The sequence below is a fragment of the Anneissia japonica genome, unplaced genomic scaffold (genome assembly GCF_011630105.1).
Source record: "Anneissia japonica isolate Jap-2015-1 unplaced genomic scaffold, ASM1163010v1 scaffold26_len2425191_cov177, whole genome shotgun sequence".
NCBI classification, from domain to species: domain Eukaryota; kingdom Metazoa; phylum Echinodermata; class Crinoidea; order Comatulida; family Comatulidae; genus Anneissia; species Anneissia japonica.
In genome coordinates, this window is record NW_022685220.1 from 1,665,793 (window position 1) to 1,679,797 (window position 14,005).

At 34.2% G+C, this 14,005-nt stretch overlaps 3 protein-coding genes across 5 annotated transcripts in view; 2 read left to right on the forward strand and 1 right to left on the reverse strand.

The window, feature by feature from the left end:
* Positions 1 to 5,993, forward strand: part of LOC117109111 (LARGE xylosyl- and glucuronyltransferase 2-like) — a 15,621-nt gene extending 9,628 nt beyond the window's left edge. Inside the window, exons 14-19 of one of the 2 annotated variants that reach the window (XM_033251355.1) lie at positions 319 to 443; positions 836 to 991; positions 1,778 to 1,957; positions 2,291 to 2,415; positions 2,867 to 2,965; positions 3,194 to 5,993. In XM_033251355.1, coding sequence (XP_033107246.1) covers positions 319 to 443; positions 836 to 991; positions 1,778 to 1,957; positions 2,291 to 2,415; positions 2,867 to 2,965; positions 3,194 to 3,281 — 773 coding nt within the window. In that variant the 3' untranslated portion in view covers positions 3,282 to 5,993. The remainder of the gene's footprint in view (positions 1 to 318; positions 444 to 835; positions 992 to 1,777; positions 1,958 to 2,290; positions 2,416 to 2,866; positions 2,966 to 3,193) is intronic. The other variant, XM_033251364.1, reaches the window with a different exon arrangement.
* Positions 5,994 to 6,416: 423 nt separating this feature from the next.
* Positions 6,417 to 9,592, reverse strand: LOC117109124 (leucine-rich repeat protein SHOC-2-like). Of its 2 annotated transcripts, none has more exons than XM_033251376.1 (3): positions 9,439 to 9,592; positions 8,025 to 8,820; positions 6,417 to 7,115 (listed from the first exon to the last, which is right to left on the reverse strand). In XM_033251376.1, exons 2-3 carry the CDS (start codon positions 8,796 to 8,798, stop codon positions 7,044 to 7,046), a joined length of 846 nt encoding a protein of 281 aa, XP_033107267.1. In that variant the 5' UTR covers positions 8,799 to 8,820; positions 9,439 to 9,592; the 3' UTR covers positions 6,417 to 7,043. The 2 variants fall into 2 exon arrangements, with proteins under 2 accessions (XP_033107267.1, XP_033107274.1); XM_033251383.1 differs by having other exon boundaries at positions 8,025 to 8,832; positions 9,439 to 9,587.
* A 1,243-nt stretch (positions 9,593 to 10,835) lies between these two features.
* LOC117109139 overlaps positions 10,836 to 14,005 on the forward strand; it is an 18,594-nt gene continuing 15,424 nt past the window's right edge. The window contains exon 1 of the mRNA XM_033251391.1: positions 10,836 to 10,915. The gene's annotated coding sequence lies outside the window, so the exon portion shown is untranslated. The remainder of the gene's footprint in view (positions 10,916 to 14,005) is intronic.

Below are 14,005 nucleotides of genomic sequence, written 5' to 3' on the forward strand. Positions count from 1 at the left end.
TTTTAAGGATTTAAAGATAGTTTCTGCATGAGAAATGCCTGAAATCATAAACTTTGACGGTTAATTTCTCATATATTGTTCTTTAAACAGCTGTGTGGTTAAACGCTTGTAACTTCATAATGAAATGTCCGATTTGAATGATTTTTTTACCATTTTATAGCTATTATTTTACTCTCTGACACTTTGGTAATAACTCAAAATTGATTTTTGCGACGAGTGACTGGTTTGGCTTGTGTTTGCCACATATGTTGATCAAGGTTCCTCTAGTGGGGTCACATAGCATGTTTTACTCTATTGCTAGATGTTCTTTGATTGCAGGTCCAATGAGTCTTGCTATTTACATGTCTGATGCAGATGCACAGCAGTTCTTACTCTATGCACAATCTTCAGACATATTAAGAAGTCGAAGAGATGTTAGCTACCATATAGTTTACAAAGATGGGGTAGGTAGATACTTGATAACCTCTTCTAGAAATGTGTAGTGATCACAAAAGATAGTACCATTATTATTAATTATTTAATATTTATAATAATATGTTGGGCTACATTATGTATCATGCCCAGGCTTCTATGTACATACTACACATTTACTAATGTACTCTTTGCAGCTAGTAAACAGTGCAGTGGCTTGCAAGCTTACCCAAAATTTTACTGGCTGGAGATAGAAAATATGGATAAGGTGACTTGCCAGGGACATGCCCTGAACAAGGATTTCACCTTTAAACTCTTGATCTTTTGAAGCCCAAACTTGTATCATTACTCAGTAACAAACCTTCTCTGGCCCTGGCAATTGCCTTCCTTCTTGCTAATTCTCTTTTTGTCCTTATATTTACAGCAATTTTACCCAGTTAATCATCTACGTAACATTGCTTTAAAAGAAGTCAAGACGCCATATGTTTTCTTGGCGGATATCGATTTTTTGCCAATGTACGGACTGTACAGTTACCTTAGGAAAATGATTGGCACATTAGATGTGGCCAACACAAACAAGGTAATGTACTTTGTATGTAGGGAGTTTGTGAGGGAGTATGGATGGATTATGAAATGGGGTGTTGGTAGGGTGTGAACAACACAAAACTGTGCATTTAACTTTATTGTTAAATTGGAATTTTGTATTATTCCTGTATCATCTGTCTTACTGTTGATCTTGATCAGTAGCATACATAGGAATCTTGAAATTAGGTTGGCCCTAATGGGGATTTGAAGGTGAATTGTGGGGGAGGGGGTGGGTGATGATTAAGTGAGGGGGACTAGCTTGCAAAATATGATGATATGAGGTGATTTTTATTTTACCTGTGCTTGATTTTTTTGCTGCACCTAGATATGCCAACTGATTTTGATTTGTAGAAAAAAATTTCTATTACCAGTTGATCTAGAATTTTCATATTCTGCACCCGCATATATCCTTCTACGCTTGCTGAAATTTAAACATCCCACACCCCCTCCCTCATGTCCCCCTAGATATACCAATTATTTTGATTTGTAGAAAATATTTCTCTTACCAGTTGATCTGTCATTTATTCTGAACCTGCATATATCCTTCTATGCCTCCTGAAATTTAAACATTTTGAGCTTTGAAGCAGTAATATACGATCTTGAAATACAGAATCTATATAAATGTTATATACTGTAATACATACATTAGAGATGAGTTTAAAATGTTTGTTTAAAAGTCTATTATCATGAATTAATAAAAGGTGTCATTAAGTCTATAGTCAACAAACAGTAGTAATTAGTTGCTAATCCTTCATTTGAACTTGTTAATTATATTTTACAGGCTTTGGTTGTTCCTGCATTTGAAACACTTCATTACCGTATAAATTTTCCTAAATCTAAAACGGATCTATTGCACATGTTGGATATGGGTTCTCTGTTTACGTTTCGATACCATGTGTGGCAGAAAGGTCATGCTCCCACTAACTTTCCAAAATGGAGGACATCAACAATGCCATACAAGGTATGTAATTGTTATTGAATGTTACATATTTTTATATTAGAACAAAGCTTGATCAACCCAAAATCTTTAAAATCTAGGGTCACATTCTTTTTTCTTTTTTTTTGCCAAATCAATTTTCCATGGAGGAGACCATAATACTTGTAAAATGTTTGAAAAGGTAACTTTTCAAACTTTTAAGTTAACTTTTAAAATATTGTTAATCTGTACTTAAAAATTACAGATTAACAATATTTTTAATATCATAATATTTGATAAATACAGTAATATCTTCTAAATAAATGATGATAAATTTTAAGTGAATTGGTATTCATTTTTATTCCGCTTTATATATAGATCCAGTGGGATACTGACTTTGAGCCGTACATTGTAGTGAAAAAAGACTGCCCTCAATACGACCCAAGATTTGTTGGCTTTGGTTGGAATAAGGTTGCACAAATTATGGAAATCGATGCCCAGGGGTATGTGTTGTTATTATGTACTTGTTAATAAAAGGTGAATAACGCATAACTTGCAGCGTCATTGTGTTGAATTACTATTGGGTGTATGGGTGTGGTCCGTGCCTACCTTGCCGCTGTAAAGAGGCGTTTATAGTAGTTTCATGTTCACATCATTCCACCACAGGGGCTGAAATGAACCAAAGCATTGGGGTAACCCCCTACTCTTCTGGAGGTGTAAACTGGACCATTATTGTAAGTCCTTATCCAAGAAAACTTGGTTCTACAAACCAAACCCTGGGCTAGGAGCGGCTCGAACCAGCGCTGATGTAGTTAGCGGTGCCCCTGCCTAACCGCTTGATCACCTGACTAGTGCAAATGAAAAATGTATATATGAAATTTCTATATAAAAAATGTATTTGTCTTTCATCTCATTCAATAATTACATAAAATTCTTTGTTTCAATTTTTATCAGGTATGAATTTGTAGTTCTTCCAAATGCATTCATTATACATATGCCCCATACACCAAGCTTTGATATAGCAAAGTTCAGGTCAAGCTCAACGTACAGGAAGTGAGTCTGTTACATGTCTATATTTTCTGATTAGCTGTTGGTCGTGTCTGCTTTAACAATACAGTTGATATGTAACTTAAGAATTTTTAGCTATGTAATTATTATTTGTTAATGTTTTTATTCTGCACATTGTGTGACTGACATTGGTTTATTTTGTCTACCCTGCTCCCCTTCATTACTGTGAATTTTGATGTTTATTTTGTAATATTTTTTTTGTCTTATTCACAGGTGTTTAAAAGTATTAAAAGATGAATTCAGGAAAGATTTGTCCAAGAAATATGGTTTTGGTGCTCTCAAATATGTTGCAACAGAATGACTGGATCATTTAGTATATTTATTTAACAAATATTTATTGAGGTTCAAACGTTCAGGGAGTAACTTCGAGCAGTTCTGTCACAGGCTGGCATGTTTAGCATAGTTGCGGCACCAGATGGGTGTATGGTGGGGTTTCACAAGACCCCTGACGGGAAAGCCTGAACCCCCGTTGGAGAAGCAGACAATCATGTCAGGGAACACTAGACCCTAAGTTAAGGGCAGGGCAAGGGTGGCACCAGAGGGGTTCAGCAGCCTGCTAGGCAATCACGGCTGGCAGGGAACTGCCAGAAGTATTAATCAGGGGGAAATGGTTTTCCACCAATGTGTGGTTCTGTGTTGCTTCACAACCAACAGGCATAGAGAAAAATCCATCACCACCACTTTAAATTATATGGTACAGTATACTGTATTATTTTTTTAATCCAAAAATTGGCACCACACTAGTCAGCTAGTTAGAGCCAGTAAAAAACAAGATGCACTGTACTGTATAATGAAATGATGTAGATTGTTAATACAGCATTTGTGAGCAAGGCTAGCATTGAGATGTAATTGCCAAAAAAAAAATCAGGAAATGATTATAATGAAAAATAAAAGCAGAATACAATGCAAGCTGTTTAAGAAATCAGGCATCTAAAATCTGATAGGATAGTTTGACATTACAAGGTCTCCACAACTACAATGCATTAGGAAATGATGAGCCTATAACCAATTACATTTAATTTACACTGCCATTTGTTTTCTTTTCACCATAATTGTCTTCCAATTAATTATTCATTGATGCTTATACTAATCAAGTTAGCTTAGGAGTCTCTTAATTTGGTGTGGCCGTATATATTTGATTATATGTAATATTATAGTAAGAATTTTTTCTGTGTTGTATGAATTATTAGTTACGTTTTATTGTGTATTTATGATAGTTATTTCTCCTCCATATTTGTCACGTATTTTATGTTTAGAAATTATATCGTGTTATGATACCACAAGGTTGCACTTTCTTTATGGAACTTGGTATCCAGTGACCAGGAATAACATTTTCTGCACCTCTGATTAGGTTCCTGAATGGGTAATGCATTATTAATGCTGGGTTACAATTATTAGTCTTAAATGATCTTAATAGATGACAAATAAGTGCTATACATACAGGTGAATGTAAATGTTGAGTCTTTGAGTACATATGATACAATAGCCCCTTTCACACAGGCACAGAATAGCCCCTTTCACACAGGCACAATGCTTGACCTGACCCACAAATGTAGTGCGTTAGTTTGTCGGTGTAAAAGGGAGAAATGTGGCTTGATGTTTTTTATCATCAAGACACTAATAAACAACCCATAGGCAGATTAAACCTGTCCACATAAATTTGAAAAATTATATTAAATTTAAGTCTGGGAGGCCATTTTCAGCAATCTAGGGGTGCTATATCCATAAAATATCGTACCTTAGCTCCAACCATGGTGGGGCTGAGGTGTTGTGGACCTTCCACTGTAAAAGTCCATTCCCGGGCCGCCTTTATTTTAAATTCTTGGATCCACCTCTGCAAACGATTTCTAACAAAATAATATTGTTGGAATAAGTCAACTAAGCCTTTGTAGGCTTACAAAACATGGTAGCATTATAATAATGTACAGCAATAATTTATAATAAGCGCTGCTTTTCAATAATCTCCTTTTGCAGTGGCGGATTCAAGGGCCCAGCCGACCCGGATACCTTAAATTTTTGAAAATTATAAAAAAAGTGCCATAATCATTAACTTTTTTTATGTTAGCCCAACCATGGTAGGCTGAGGTGGTGTAGACCCTCCGTTTGTGAAAGGCCCTCCCTGGGGCCCCTCTATTTTTTATGCCATCCACCGCTGTTTTGGATAAAATGCCACACTGAAGCCTCCAAAGATTTAACAAGTGCTGCAGTGCTTTTTTGATCATTTACAGTATGCATTTTTTATGATGGGTTCCAGCACATTCTTAATTATTATAGAAAAAATAAACCACAACTTTGCATTGTAAGGATTATGTACTAAATTCAGTAGACTTGTTATGCTGTATAGGTCATATTAAAACAGGTACCATATGTACAAAAAGGAGAGAATAATTTACATATTTTGTTATTTCAATTATTTGTCTACACAATTCTTGAGTGTATGATTATTTTCATCAACATAGCTTGTTACCTACAAATATATAAATCATGAAGTTTTGGTTTGGCACTTAAGATGCTCACCCTATAATCCCAGAGTCTTTGGTTCAGTCCTAACAAAATAGGCAACGTCTTGTACAGACTCTATAACTAAATGTCTAACAGCTGCTTCGGTGTCCTTTAAGCCTCATTCACACCAAATCTGAATGTTCAGGACGGGAGGCCTACTGAACATATCGGATCAAATTAGTGTGTAAGAATAGGGATGCTGGGATGCTGGCATTCAGCACATCGGAAACACGGATCCGATGTGAATGTAGATTTAGAGTTCCACTGCTATACATCAAGTATGTTCAGCCATTCTGAATAAAAAAAAAACCCCTAAAATATGGTATAGTCTTTGTATTTAAAATGTATGGACATTCTACATTTTGGTCACAAATTAATACTCTTGAAAACATACAATGAATTGATTGACAATGTGGAAATTGTCATCTACTGTATCTAGTATGTACATGTTTTTACTCTGTGAATGTTTAAATTTTATATTTGGTCAATAAATCTTTAAAAATTACTAAAATAGAGTGTCTTTTTAAGTTATCATGTCAAAACTTTAACAATCATAAACTGGTGCTGCTTATACTGCAGTAGCGTATTATTCTCTGGATGCACTTACTGTGATAGAATTTGAACTTTGGTTAAAATATTTAATTGCTAAATTGCCAGGATCTATAGGCTACAGTATCCCACATACCTAATAATGACGATAGTTCGCTAAAAGTAAATTTAAATTTGGTTACAGGCTACAGTATATCCAACTTTGTATATACTGCCAATGGTATCAACTACCGATATCTTGTAACTACAGATACGATGTGCCAAACTTTGCCATCACACGCATACACACAAGAACGAACACCAAGGCATGGAGAACTTGACAAATAGAATAACAAGGGAGAATAATTAAAGGTAGAATACACAAAAAACAAGTGACCAGAGACAATTTCATTCCAAACAATTTATTCCAAAATTTAGAACGCTGACTATACTAACAAATACTGTAGTATAAAATATGGAACAAGTTTCGTTAAATTATTTCCTTATGAAATAAAAACATGTTTTTTTATGTACAGTGAAGTAGTAATAAAATCAGACTTAAATATAAAACTTGAGGCCAACTTATACATTGGAGCATATCATTCAGAGCAGTTATTGTATCCAGGGAAGCAATGTATCCAGGGCAGTGGTATATCCAGAGAAGCAATATTGTTAAAGCCTTTTCATTTAGTAATGCGTAAATATTTTAAGTCAATATATTCTAACTTTGCTCTCAATTCAGATTTCTTGCTGTAAACAAGTTATTTTATGAATATAATTTTTTTATGGGAATATATAAACCAGAATATAAGCAATACTGTATATCCAAAGGAACAGTATATCCAGGGCAGTGGGCATTGAAAACAAGCACCCATAATCAACCTACTCCTGCACTCATTAACCAATTTGATGATGGACATATTCACATTCATATTATCACTGAACCTCATTTGGAACCGGCCGACACTGCCAAATCCCTCAATATCCATCAAGGAGGAAAATGTGAAGATGTTGATACTGTTACTGCCAACATTTAGTCAGGTAGAGACTCCTGTAATTCATCTTGGTTATCAGTAGATGATCCTAGTAAGATAAAACCCAATCCCTGCAAAATCAAGAAATAAAATGAGGATTAGGCAAATATTATCAGACATTAGGCCCAATTTACATACTATTTTCTCTCATTTGAATTTAAATTTACACTTCCATTAGTTTTGTCAAAGATCATGATATATATAATATATTCAATCTTTCATTCATCCATTTATTCATTTGTTTACTCTTTCACAAATTCATTCATACATACTTTCATTTATATATTTGCTTATTCCTTTACTAAAATAAATAAAATTTACATAGAAAAAAAAAATTTAATAACAAATGCATAAAAAATTGATAAGGTGAGATTCACATATTCAATATATAATATATTCAATCTTTCATTCATCCATTTATTCATTTGTTTACTCTTTCACAAATTCATTCATACATACTTTCATTTATATATTTGCTTATTCCTTTACTAAAATAAATAAAATTTACATAGAAAAAAAAAATTTAATAACAAATGCATAAAAAATTGATAAGGTGAGACGTTTTTATAACTTGTTTAGCGAGCCCGGCAATAATGATGATTTCAAATAAAAATTAAATTCTATTTTTGGCCAATTAGCACACCCGCTGCCACAAAAAAAAATTGAAATTTCAGAAAAGAATTGAAGTTTTTCCTTATTTTTATCATGCCGGCCGCTGCCTTGAAATAACTATGCATATTTCTCCCTAATTATATAATTTTAAGGCATATAACCATCCCATTAATCATTTACGTTCACCAATAAAATTTTAATTGTATTTTCTCCTCCGTCTGGATGTTTTTGGCAAAACCATTTGCCTAAATAAGAAAACCAAATTTTATTATTATTTTTTTCGCCCTCCTCTGACGGTCTATGCAAAAATAAATTTGTAAAACAAAGGTATAAAAAAGTCTTCCCAAAGCAAAGTAGTGCGATTGTACCTTCCAATGGTTTGGTCTGTCTTTGAATGGATTATCCCGTAAATCCACCTTAGTCAGTTTTGCAAGTCCAACAAGTTGGTCATCAGGTACAGAAGTCACTTTATTCTTAGATACCAATAATGTATTCAACCGGGATTGCTTTAGACAACATAGTGGCATCATTTCCAAATCATTGTCACTTACATCAAGATAAGATAGATTATGAAGTTTAGAGTAACAGTCCGGAATGTGCGTGAGTTTGTTTGATGCCAAACTCAACCACTGTAGATGCTGGAGCTGGGAGAGTTCTGAAGGCAAGTCTCTGATATGATTTCCCCTAGCTCCAAGTTTCTGTAATCTATGCAGCAAGCCTAGCTCAGGCGGCAATGCTGTAAGCTGAGCATTAACAATCCATAGCTGTTCTAAACTTTTCAGGTCCCCAATTTCTGGCGGAAGAAATCCCAATTGATTATGGCTTACGCTAAAGTACCTCAAATTAGTCAATTGTCCGATTCCCGATGGAAGCATTGTAAGGCTATTATGGTCCAATGATAGTTCCTGAAGATTTACTAACGATATCAGTTCAGAAGGTGGCATTATTAAATCATTGTTATTTAGAAGCAGTCGTCTGCAGTGTGTAAGTCGTTGGATAACTGGGGGTAGGATTTTAAGATTTCGATGACTGAGATTGACTGTTTTTCCTTGCTTTGCTGATATTTCAGCTATGTATTCTTCTACCATTAATGTGTGTGAAGCGAGGCTTACTTGTTGGTCTCTACCGGCTGATATATTCATCTTCCTAGTAAACGTTCAATATCTGAAAAATATACTAAGACACATAGGCCTATACTCATCAACTGTGAATAAAGTACAAAAGCATCTGAATTTGATCAAAGGATGGCTAAGTTGTCCAACGGAAGTCTGTGTATTTTCGATGGGAGGGGGAGGGGGAGGGGACAGGAGATGGGAGACTTAATTTCCCCGCTGCCGCTGCAATTGTCCAATTTTTTTAAAGCTATTTAAACTATAAAAAAAAAGAGATATTTTTTTAACACATATTTTATGCACAAAATTTTAGAAGGCGGCAAAGAAATTCCCTCCCGTTTTTGGTCCAGTGTGTAAGGGATTATTTTCCTTTTGATCGCCTTTTCCAACCCCGCTGACATTATGTTGTCACTTCCATCCACCGCCCAAATCTGAGCCGATTTAAAATGGCTAGGCTAGCTAGACGCTAGTAACCGCGAACGGAATGTTCGATTTAAGTCGGCCGTAGTTAAGGCGGCCCCTAACCGATACTGTGATAGATAGGCCTAACTAGGCTAGCCAAGGCCTTGCGGCTAGGCAAGCCTATTATTATCGCTAGGCCCTTCTAGCCTAGCAAGAGAGTATAGAAGATCATTGTCAATACTTATTGAATAAGCTTTGGCATACATACCTTTAATCAATAAACACACATAGTATCCCTAGGCTTTAATTTCGGGCATTTTTTGGACTAGGCCTGCCTACCAATTCTTATCATAGACCCAGGTTATAGAACCGAATACTGCTGTATAATTTTCGCGTTTGTAATGTTTGACTATTCATACGACGGACATAGATGTTATGTGCACGGACGGCTGTGTCTCCAACACCCTTCTAACAGAAGACCTATCTGCAGCCCCAAAGTGAACATCTATTTATTATTATTACAGTATTATATATTATTGTTTTTCTAATTATAATACAAACTGCAAAACCATTTTTAGTTGTATATAATGAATATTTATTTATTTATTTATTATTATTATTGATATATATATTATTATATTTTCAAAACAAAATTTAATGACAAGAAAGACCGACGTCTGGGTCCATCATGGAACCATTCTCAAGATCAAGTAAATTGAAAAAACTAAAAACAAAAATTAAAAAAAAAACTAATTAATTAACATATCAATAGGGCCTGCTGTGTGGAGCCATAGCGGAGACACCCTACTTTTTATTTTTGTTTTTAGTTTTTTCAATTTACTTGATCTTGAGAATGGTTCCATGATGGACACGAAACGTCGATCTTTCTTGTCATTAAATTTTGTTTTTGAAATTATAAAGTAAGCGTCTCTTAATTCGATATTATTATAATTATATTTATTACTATTACTATACTACAGTATTATTGTTATTATTATTATTATTATTATTATTATTATTATTATTATCATTATTATTATTTTTATTATCATTGTTATATTATTATTATTATTATCATCATCATCATCATCATTATTATTATTATTATCATTATTATTCAACGTCGAAACAACATCAAAATATTATTATTATTCAAAATTATTATTTACTGTCAAATGTATTAATATAAATTCAAAAAATGTATTTAAAAAAAATTAGCCTATCCATTATTAAAAGTATTATGGTTTTCTAATGTTGTTTATTGATATGTATGGATTAAGTTATTACACGTTATTTCCAACAGAGATGTTGAGTACAGAACAATTCACAAAGACCTCATTAATAAAATTCTTTTTTTTAATGTCTGTATTGAATTTAAAATAAAAATAGTGGGTTCCACTCTCATTTTATTTTTTTGAAAATTAGAGTAACTTAATAACATACTTAAATTGAAGCAATTGAAATAGATAATTGCATTTTTCTTTACATCTTCCTAATGAAAGTGCATCTAATTTCACTCGGCCTAGTGCATCTCTCTTTAATCTCATGATTGTGTATTAATAATAATCCATCCAGCGGCCTTATTGTTGATTGGTCGAGAGTCCGTTACCAATAAAGGTTGCTGAGTGTGATGTCACGCAGCAACAAAGTAAACAACTCCATATTTAGCGAGCGACTAATGGCCATGTACTGTATGAATAAGGAACTGACTGACTGAGATGTAGAGTTTTTATCGTACTTAGGAAGTAAGTATAGTACAGTAGTATGTTAATTAATCAGGAACTTGAAATTGAAGCTAACATGTTGAATATAACACAGTAGCATTTTACATCAGATTCAGTAGGCTTTGCCTTATAATTACAAGCCCGTGGCCGTAGCCAGGTTCTTCAAAGGAGAGGTTTTCTGGGCGTGAGTTCCACGGTCGAAGCCCTAGCCTAGCTAGGCCCTAGTGGGGTCGGAGAAACCCCCAAAGCAAGAGGATTTTTGTGCTATGGGTCTAAATAATGCTATAAAAGCAGATATGTGCCTGGGTGGGTCTGCAGTGCATTAGTTGCTAGAAAAGGGGGGGGGGTCTCCCGAACCATATAAAAAACTCCCCTGGATACAGGCCTGATTTAGTTATTATTCAAATGCCACGCATGTTGTTGCTGCTGCTCAGTTTTGCTGTGGGTGTCCCGAAAGCAGACCACGAAAGCAAGACCTGAGACCACGATATATCAGACCCACGCGAAATATCAGACCCCGCAAATTAAGAGTCACCCTCAACTAAGTATTCCAAACTACTACTACTGTACTAGAAGATAGACTATGACCTTGGGTGTCTATAAAACAAAGACCGAAGACCTAAGACCCGAAAACGAAGACCCCTATTTTTTCTATTTTATTTTGATGATAATGAACCTGGCTGTCACAAAATCAAAATTACAAAATTTTTTGGCCATCTGTTTGTGAAATTATATTCAAGAGTCTTTGTTTTATAGACGTCACCCTATGTGTGTCTACAAAACGAAGACCGAAGACCTGAAAAATGCCGCCTTCAGTTATTTCGCAATTATCTTATTGTAAGTATTTCAAAATCATCATAAAACAGTTGCCAAGTATATATTTCATTATTTCATCGGAATAAAATTAGGAATATAAAGGAATACTTAAGGGTCTTCATTTTATAGACACCCTATATGGGTGTCTATAAAACGAAGACCAAAGACCCAAAAACGAAGACCCCTATTTTTTCTCTTTTGTTTTGATGATAATATACCTGGCTGTCAAAAAATCACAATTACGAGGTTATTTGAACTTTAGTTTGTGAAATTATCAAAGGTCTTCGTTTTATAGACACCCATATATGGGTGTCTACAAAACGAAGACCGAAAAAGAAGACCCACATTTTTTTCTCTCAATCGATCGTGATGAAAATAATGTTTTTAAATCACATCATGCTATATATAGTATTCGTCTTTTTAGTACATTATTTCCTGAATCGGGGTCAATTTAATGATTTACTTTTTATTCCAGTTCCAAAGCAGCAGCCATAATGTTGTTCCATGGCTGGCGGCAGAGCGCGTGTCTTGGCGCTGGTGCTAAAATGACGAATACTATATACATAGCATGAAGTGATTTAAAAATATTATTTTCATCACAATTGAGAGAAAAAAAATGTGGGTCTTCGTTTTTCGGTCTTCGTTTTGTAGACACCCATATAAGGTGTCTATAAAACGAAGACCCTTTATTATCTCATCCATTCCATGTTGGTTTCACTACCAAATGACTGATGCTGCACATATGCATCACTATGCAACATTCCTACCTGCTTATTTTAACATGAAACAAGTTTGTGAATGAAGTATTCAAGGCCTTTGTAGGCCCCCAAATTACGCGTACCGCTAGGACAGCCTTACTTTCGTTGGAGGGCAGCAGCGCCAAGACGCGCTCTGCCGCCAGCCATGGAACAACATTATGGCTGCTGCTTTGGAACTGGAATAAAAAGTAAATAATTAAATTGACTCCGATTCAGGAAATAATGTGCTAAAAAGACAAATACTATATATACTTAGCATGGAAGTGATTCAAATCATTATTTTCATCACGATTGAGAGAAAAAAATGTAATGTGGGTCTTCGTTTTTTTCGGTCTTCATTTTGTAGACACCCATATATGGGTGTCTGTAAAACGAAGACCTTTGATAATTTCACAAACTAAAGTTCATATAACCTCGTAATTGTGATTTTGTGACAGCCAGGTGTATTATCATCAAAATAAAAGAAAAAAATAGGGGTCTTCATTTTTGGGTCTTCGGTCTTTGGTCTTCGTTTTGTAGACACCCCTTCTAAGGTTAGAATAATGTATTAAAAAAATTCCTTTTTGAATTTTTTCATGCATTAATCTGACCTCCTTATAATAATTTCCACTAGTGTATGATATGCAACTCTACTATTGCCTAATACATAAATAAATGTGACACTTGTGTATGAATATTATATGGCTAGTTGTAACTCCATACCAAAGTTACTATCCCATCAAATAATTTTATTGACATACAATAATCACTGAAATTCAAAATCGGTGTATGAAAGAGAACTGCTAAACTGTGATGAGTATTCTGTAAGTTTAAAGCCCCATTCCCGGCAAAATTTCACTAATAATGATTTTTTTTTAGAAAAAATGAATATGCATTACTCTATTATAAACAATGGAAAAATATTGGCATAAATTGTAGTTTCACGCAAAAGAATACAAAATGAGAAATTACCATTTTCTTGATGAATTCTTCTTCTGAGTTATTTATAGAGGAGAGCAGTCAGAGTGGATTAATGTAACATCTGGGGTCCCTCAAGGTTCTGTGTTGGGCCCGCTTCTCTTCCTAATTTATGTTAGTGACATTGTAAATGATATCTCATCATCAATATTTCAGTTTGCAGATGACCATACTCTCTCCCACCAAATCAATAATATTAGGGACTGTATGCTCTTCATCAAGATCTTGACATGATATACAATTTGTCAGTTGTCAATAAATTACCTCTAAATGTGCTACTATGCATATAAGTAAGAACCCAATTAAATGGGATTATAAAATAAATAATATTTACTTAGAAAAAGTAAATGAATTTAAATTACTTGGTGTTTTTATAAATAATAAACTTTCATGCTATAAACAAGTAAATTATATTTGTTCTAAATCATCACAATTACTAGGTTTTATTAATAAGTGTAGTAAAAATATGTCATGGGCTGTAATGTTAAATGTATATAAAGCATTGATTCTTCCAATTATTACTATTGTTGTGCAATGTGGGCACCAGGTGACAAAACTAATATTAATAGAATTGAAAGCA

Excerpts from the sequence above, each read along its gene's own strand:
- LOC117109124 (XM_033251376.1), bottom strand. The coding sequence starts at position 8,798 with ATGAATATATCAGCCGGTAGAGACCAACAAGTAAGCCTCGCTTCACAC. Across the intron at positions 7,116-8,024 it reads ACAGACCAAACCATTGGAAG|GGATTGGGTTTTATCTTACT; the intron begins GTACAATCGCAC and ends TTGATTTTGCAG.